Genomic DNA, 8,228 nt, shown 5'->3' with positions numbered 1-8,228 from the left:
GCGCCCTGCCGCGGTGCCGGGCTGTGGCGAAACGTGCAGCTGCGTTTTGTTGGTTTGTGGCTGGTGGGGGGCCCCTCCCCCCGCGGGCCTGCGGACCCCCCCACAGCGCGGGCATCTGGCTGCTGGCAGTTTGGGGTTTGTTTTGGCCAGGGAACGTGCGGCTGCTAGTGGCTTTTAGCAGGTTTTCAGATCTCAGGCGCTTCTTTTTCCCTCCTAGGCCACACCCCCACCCGCACCCCCGGTGAGCTTCGTGCACTGCTGTGCCCCTGCTGTGCCCTGTTAGTGTTTAAAAACGTATTTAAAACCCAAGTCTCTCTTGCTGTTTGCGTTAATGACGTTTGCTTTCAGGTTTTGAAAGGGTAAAACACAAATCAAATGTTGAACTTACTTCTTTGTAGAACAGAGCACTTTCAGGTGTGAGCATCCCCCGTAACTTTGTAGATGTTGAGATTTGTTTCGTAGAACTTAATTTTGTATGAGTTACCTGAGGCCACTCAGCATATTGCCCTGAAATAGACTCATCCAAAAACCTTGAATACGTTTCACGTGATATAACTCAGACCTGTAAGATTTGCCAAACACATTTCTTGTAAAGGTCTTATGCCCGTAGTTTTTCTTCTTGCTTTTTTTATCTACTTTTTGCAGTGATTTTAGGTTAAATGAAAAGATGTTAATTTTTTTTACTTCAGCTATTAGTCTCTTCTTGTTTAAACTTTACAGTTTTTATAGGTAACATGTTAAGTACCCAGCCTCAGTTCAGGTGAGAACTGGCTACCACAACTACTTTAAAAGTGTATTTCAGTTTTTGTGTTTCCTATTTTTGCCACAGAGCCTTTTAGCTGATTTTTTTTTAATGTTACGTTTCAATGCACTGTCGTTGTGCTACGGTGCATGGTGTTTTCTTGTGAACCCGGGAGTAGTAATTTTATTAGCGTGGAAATAAAACAGATTTAATTCCATTTCCATCAGTCTTCAGGAGCCTAGATGGAACCTTGCTTTCACAAACTACTGTGGGTTGTCTGAAGAACTGCAAACTTCTGCTACTAGAATTCTTGTTCAGCATACAAGGAATCAGAGATTACCTTAGTTATCTCTCCGTCTGCGTTTCGGTCAATTTTCTGTTCATGGGAAACATTTGAAAACTTGCATATTCTTCAAAATAACATGTGTTCTCTGACCGAATCATGTGAACTACCCATTTGATGCAGAAATTAAGATTCACAGTCCATATTCAGAAGAACCTTAAAAGATTTGTCTGGTTCTTCTTTCTCTGTGTAATCTTGCTTCCAAGAAGACATGTGGATGGCTTATTTTGAAATATCCCAGAGCTTTTCAAATGGAGAATGAAACCAAGCTCAGCTTTTGCTAAGTGAAGTTGCTGTATGGTGACACAAAGCAGGAAGCCCTAAATGATTTCATGTTGAATGACCTTATTTTGAAGTTAAGGCTAGCTGCATCTCGGGAAGTATAGGTAAAATGCATTGTGTGCAAGAATCTTTATACTTCTTGAAGCACTTGGAGTTTCTAAACAGCTTGAAAATACTTGAAGAATATTAGTAATTTCATTTGGAAGAAAAAGTTGCATCCTTTTCATCAAGCTCAAATAGTACATAATAAATTCCAAGCAGTCATTGGTACTGGAAGTAGGGATGACAAGGTAGCAAGGTCTTCGGTAAAAACAGCGCCGTTTTTTAAACATGTTCCCAAGTCTTTGGGTATCTTCTGTGTCTAATATGATTGGGTCAGATTACAGTTTGCAAATTTAAGTCTTTGTATTTCATTTAGGCTTGTCTTGTACTGTCTTTGGAGGTGCTGGTCAGGAGTTTAAGAAATGGCATAGGTTTGGGTTTTAATTGTGAGAGAAGCAACTGCTAACTTAAATTTCTTTACTTGCAGAAGCCATTCATGCCATTTTGGTTTACAGCCAAAATGTAGAAGAAGTTTTGAAACGCAGAAAAGTCTATCGAGAAATAATTTTTAAGTATTTGGCAGCACAAGGAATTCCAGTGCCTCCTTCCTCTGAGAAACATCTACTCATTGATCGTGTAAAGCAGTACTGGAGTGGGCAGCTCACAACACGTTCCTCAGAGTCAGGGGAGAGAAAACCACACACAAAGGTGAGTGCTGCTTTCTGAAAGACCAGAGGATGCTTAGCGTTGCTTTTGCAGGATAACCCGTGTAAATGTTCTAACGTACATCCAAAATGTGGCTCTTCATCTGTATTGAGGAAGGTACTGAATCTCTTTAACTCTTGGCTTGTTTGGTTTTGGTTGTTGTTTTGTTCTTCTGTTTTTTTTAAATTTACATCATTTAAAGGTGTCTGTGCCAACGTATCACTTGCAGAGTACAGTCTTCTGCTCTGTCTTGCAAAGTATATTAGTGCATTTGAACTCTAATGTGTGGGGTCTTCTCTATGCTTTTAATTTTTAAGTTGCACTGTAAGCTAAAATAGAGGGTATTCACAAATAATTATGTGGATTCAAGGACAGATGAAAACAGTGTTAATCGTACAGAAACCCTCCATAGCCCCTTGTCATTTTTTTACTGTGGTGGATCTTCTTAAACTTTTTATAGATCCGGGATTTCTAGTCATCCTCCAGCCGACCAGGCACTAGCAATACCATTGGTAGGGCACATCCCAGAGCAGAGCAAAGAGATGCTGTCGATAGTAGATCACAGGGTGACAACGTCTGTCAGACTGTGGTCTAAAATGTTGCAGGGGAGGGAGGGAATGGAGAGAAAAGTACCTTTTTGTAAGTGGCCTTGGTCTACTTCTAGAGACAGTGCAATCAAAGTAGCACTGTCTGTAAGCTGTTTTCCTTTTCACCGCTTGCAGTTAGAGTGCAGAATGGATTTTAGCAAATTTTTATATTGTTGAAATGTAGTTTGTAGCCCTGCCAGGTCTGTGTCATTTTTTCCCGTTGGTATTAGTAACACTTAATACAGCGTAGCTAAATGCGTTTTGGCAATTACAGGTTATTCTGAAGTTCAAAATTTTGACATTTAGCAAATCCTCGTGGTGTAATGAGCTTTCAGTGTTTTATTAGTCTTGGATCTTTACCATGTGGCTCTAAATAGCCACCTTGCTCTTTCAAGTGCCGGTACTCCTGAGACCTAATGGGCAACAGCCCCACCAGCTGGACTGTTAGAGCTCTGTAGCTGTTGATAACCTATTGTATTGAGCTTTCTCTCAGGGATTAACTGATGAGAATTACGACTTAGGTGAGAATTGTTTTCAAAACAATTTTTTGTGTGCATACTTTGGGAAAAAAAAAAAAGTTGCTCTTGCAAGAACACTTTCCAAGTATTACCCCATAGCGAAGTTTTATGATTGAAAGTAAGTAAATTAAATTCTCCAAAGTACTTAAAACACATTCACGAAGAATGAGAAGTTCAACTGGTTTATTTATCACATACATCTTCCTTTGCCTTTGTTTTCTCTTAATTCTTGTAGCCCTCACAGTTTTGAAGAAATGGGTAAAATGAACCTATGTAACAGAATTAGAAATTAATTACAACTTACTGTGAAACAAATACAGCATTTCTATATTTCTATATAGAAGTCTCCAAACTTTTCATACTTAATTACTTAATACTTACTTAAAACATACTTAATTTAATACTTACTAGACTTTGATGTTAGCAAACTTGACATTTGGTTTACTTCCAAAAGTCTTGCTGTCAAGTTGCAAATACTGAGAAGCTCTACAAAATAACTGTACATTTAGTTCTCGTTCAAAAAACACCTCACCTTACAGTTGGAGGTGATATATCTTTATGTTGGAAAGTTTGGATGATTTTGCTTAAGTAAAAAATCTTACCTGTTGTAAGAGAAAGCAGAGGATAAACAAACTATGTATGTACAAATTAAATAGGCTCACAGGACTGTTACTTGAGCATCCAATTGTTGCCTTTTACAGTGACGCTTCCTTTAGAAAGAAGTGTCCTCTAAACCAAATGTGTTTTTATAATCAACTTAAAAACCTTTCTTAAATATCTAAACATGAAGCAACTCGTTTCCTAAATGGTTGTGCTTAAATTTTGCTATTCTTCTACACACAGTTGTAGACATTCCAAGAAATCAATTGCAAGGAATAGATTATTTTTCTTAGCTTGACCCATAATAGCATCTAAAAAATCTTACTGCTTGCTTTGTTGCAGTACAACAGTATCACTTTATTTAGTGATACAACACTTGGAGTGGTTTGTCACCCTCTTCTGATGTGGTTTTAATAACATGACCACTGGTTCCTTGCTGATACTTGCTTTTGCTACTTACTGTGAATTTGGCTTCAAAACTTTATACCCACCACTCTGTTGTCAGTCTCAGCAACTCATCATTAAACTTAAATATTATTTTGAAGTATTTCTTATCCCCCTACATCTTAGATGTATTTTAGGAGTGTGTGTGTGTCATTTTCTGTAAAACAAGGGAAAAAAGGGCACAAGTGGCTTGTCCGTAACCTATGGGGGAACTAGTGGAAGACGTGTTTTGAGTATTTTCATGCTTTCTTTCACTGGCCCATTCTTCTCTAAGGCTTCTATACAAGACAAGAATCTTTGACTGAGCCTTTTCGAATTATTCTTTGAACGTTTGGCTGTCTGCTAGCAATCTTTACTTTGTCTCACTACTTAAAAATACTTTCTCAGCAGATTCAGTGTTGAACAAAGGATTTTATGACAGGCTGAATGGAGTTGCCTTTATTCTGGGAGTAAGCCTATGTTGCTATGTGAAAATCCCTGCAGCCCTCCTATCCCAATGTCGTATTGTCTCAGTCTGTTTTAAGTGATCAGTTGTACAATTAGAAAAGTAACTGAGATTCCTCAAGACTTTTGTCTATTTTGAAGGAGCAAAGGTAACATAAATTATGGTTTTCTTTGATTTGGGCTCTTTTCCTATTAAGAAATATGGTGAAGACTACAAACATAACTCTTGAAAGTGACCAAGCATCTTTTGGGTGATTTTTGGCAGTCTTACTGCCAAACAGGGCTAAATTCAGGCACATCATCTGGTGGAGAAAAAGTTCTGGAACACAGTAATTCTTTGAGCGTCAGTTCTTCCTGAACTAGTTTTGCACTTTTTTAGCGTATTCCACTGACATAGGTAGAATACCCCCATAAGTCAGAAGTATTCTGTCAGCTTCAGGTATAAGGATGTGCATATTCAAAAGGTGACTTCCCGATAAGTACTATTTGTTCTTATCAGCTATATGAAGATGCAGAGACCAACACAATTCACCAACTTAAAAGGAACCAAAAAGAAGAGACTGATGGCAACATGAAACAGAAAAACATGTCAACATAAGTGCTTATTTGTAAGCACTTTTTAGTAAATTGGTACGCCTTAATATGAGATTAGCTTTTCAGGTTGGGTCTGTATCCTTGTTTTTCTGTAACCTTCTTTGGGAAATGTAATGGCCAGTGAAGTTAGTCACCCAGGTACTTCTTACTCAGCAGAAATTTTGTCTCTCAGTGTGAGAATCCTGGTCTCATGGAAGTTGTTCAAAAATCCTTCCCCTGCCTTTTTTCAGTAGAACCAAGGTTTTCCTCTTTGTTTATAAATTGGAGACCAAGACAAAACTGGAGGACTATTCTAACTGTAATTCAGACAACCTACCCTGATTCTCTAGATAAGATGATCATGATCTTGAAAATAAATTAGATTTTACTTCGTTGTTTTTCTATAGGCACTCTGTCTCAGAACAATTGAAGAAGACTTAGAATGTTTAAAATAAGTATTTACATGATTTTATGTTGTTCTAAATGGTAATCTCGCATGTTAAGGCTAAATAGTTATAAGAAAAAAAAATGTGCTTGATTGCAGAGTCGTGGAGAGAGACAAAAGTCACCACAAGATGACATTCATGATCTAGGAGGAGAGTTCTGTCAATGGTTCTTTGAACTCCTGAATTCTCAACATCCCTTGGGACTAAAATCTGAAGAAAGATGGGGACCACAGCATTTTTGGGAGGATGCCAGGATGAAGTTCTGTTACAACACATTTGAAAAAAACATGGAAGAATATGTTGGTGCAGAAATGGTGAGCCTTCGTCTGCTCTCGTTGGTTAAAGAAGAGTATCTTCTATTCAACCCTAATTTGCACGCCAATGGACTGAAATGTGCCACGTCTCAACATGGGTTAGTGCTGGTAGCAGTGGCTGGCACGGTACATAGAGACAACACTTGTTTGGGCATCTTTGAACAAATTTTTGGACTCATTAGCTGTCCCGTTAGGGAGAATACCTGGAAAATAAAAGTTGTGAATCTTAAAATAGTTGGACAGAATGCCCTGGAGCCTGGGATGCAAATTGAGAAACCCTCCATAAAATACGAGCCAAACCAACTTCAAGAGTTGTATGATGGGAAAGAACTGACTGTGTTTGAACCTCAGAAATTCTGAGCAATTCTTTCACAACTGTGTGACTGGGCGAGGGGGGGAACATGCAGCACTTGTAGTGCATAGTTGAAATGGTTGCAGCCATGTGATGTTGTCCCTTTTTTGAGTCAGATTTGCTGGATGACGAACTGAGATACGGTCTAAAGTTTTAATACAGGTGATGCTTTCGGGCACCTTTCTAAGAGCTAAAAAATGTTTCAGAGTATTACTTTAGTTTTTGTACTGTAGTTAGGAAAGGAGTTAGTTTGGTTATTCTTGGTTACAAAACATGGTTACATTTAAATATGGGTTGGCAGCAGTATATAATGAACTAGATAACTCGGGGTTCACAAACTGCAGGTTGCTTCTCTTCAGGTCACCAGTTTAAACTCTTATCTGAGTTGTAACAGGAAGTCATTGCTTCTGGCTTTTTGAAATTGGGATTAGTGAGTGTCTAAATGGACGTCTAAGTCCCAAGAAAATCATCTGCCGCTTCAGGAATTTTTGGGGAGAACAGACAAAATAATGTGAATGGAGGCTGCTGCCATTTATGTTCTAAATGTGGTTCCATCATGGAACAGTAGAAGTACTTTAATGGGACAATGCAGAGAACTTGGCATCGTTGAAGTCTTTTTTCGTTGGGTTAGTAGCTTCCTTTCCTTTTACCTTATGGCTCCAACTTTGTAATGAATACAGACAAAACTCTCTGTTGTTCTATCTGTATCCCCAAGCAGACAAATTTGAGATGGTTGCCCAGGCATCCATTTCTAGCACTGACTCTTTTGGATCAAGTAGTTGATTTCATGACTTACAGCAGCACTGTATGAACAAAATGCTTTGATGATTATTTTGTATATACTTACACCAGAGTTTTTAATATAATAGTTGTGATTTTTGTATGTTTTCTCAAAATAAGAATTCTATCTACTCTGAGCTGCTTTGTTACATTGACTAGAAGTCAATTTGTTAACACTGGGCAGTTACAACGACAGGTGATATTAAATAAATAACCCAATTACTACTTCATAACTGAAATTACTGCCATTGTAGAAGTTGAATTTTCTTACTTTTTTTTTTAATTTATAAGTGATTAGAGGTGAAACAAGAAGAAAACTTCTATTTCCGCAGCTTGCTTGGATTGTTTGGGAGTTTTGTTTTAATTTTATAGCTTCACCAATGCAAGTTGTGAAAAAGGAAACATTCCCTGTAACATGGGAAAAGTTCTTTTGGTTTTGATATGTTTGTCAAAGGTGACAAATGGTAAAATTATGGGTGGCTGAGAGGAAACAAGAAGATTCAAGTATGCACAGAACTGGTTTTTATGAACAGTCTGAATCTCGAGTGCTCTTTAAAAATTTCTAAAATAATTTCTTTCCTGAGCAAAAGTTCAAATACTGTGTTGGAATGTTCCTTCCCAATAAACAGTTGAGTTGTGGCTTCTTCAGCTACTGATGTATAACAAATAAAAATCACCCTGAATTTAAAATTCGGAAGAAGCAGTTTCATCGTATGTGTTGAGAATTGCATTCCTCTTCAAGTGAGGACAAAAGCCTACCTAAGGGCCTAAATGGGTACCTTTTCAACATTCAGTATGACAGCCCGTAATTCAACTAAATATTTTGTTGTTTGCAGAACTGTACTTTGTAACTGGCAGTGTAACTATTGCTTTAGTCAGTGTGTTAAATACGAACATGACTAAGGGTGTAGCTTTCATGAGTGCTTTCAGCTGATGTGGTGCGGGCGGTCCCCTTCCTCCACTCAGGTGCATGTCCTTGCTTCCTTCTTGTATCGGCATTAATGCTTGTGCTAACTCTGAACGAGAGGGAGTGGGGACTGATCCCAATGAAAGCTA

The 8,228-nt window shown here is 38.3% G+C and overlaps 1 protein-coding gene across 1 annotated transcript in view; it reads left to right on the top strand.

Moving 5' to 3' along the window:
* CUNH3orf38 (chromosome unknown C3orf38 homolog) overlaps window positions 1-7,820 on the top strand; it is an 11,613-nt gene extending 3,793 nt beyond the window's left edge. The window contains exons 2-3 of the mRNA XM_009274598.1: window positions 1,897-2,117; window positions 5,825-7,820. Coding sequence (XP_009272873.1) covers window positions 1,897-2,117; window positions 5,825-6,400 — 797 coding nt within the window. The 3' untranslated portion in view covers window positions 6,401-7,820. The remainder of the gene's footprint in view (window positions 1-1,896; window positions 2,118-5,824) is intronic.
* The last annotated feature ends 408 nt before the right edge of the window (window positions 7,821-8,228 follow it).

The sequence above is a fragment of the Aptenodytes forsteri genome, unplaced genomic scaffold, assembly GCF_000699145.1.
Source record: "Aptenodytes forsteri isolate BGI_AS27 unplaced genomic scaffold, ASM69914v1 Scaffold287, whole genome shotgun sequence".
Taxonomy (NCBI): domain Eukaryota; kingdom Metazoa; phylum Chordata; class Aves; order Sphenisciformes; family Spheniscidae; genus Aptenodytes; species Aptenodytes forsteri.
The sequence above is the reverse complement of the archived record's forward strand: the minus strand, read 5'-3'. Positions and strand labels throughout refer to the sequence as shown.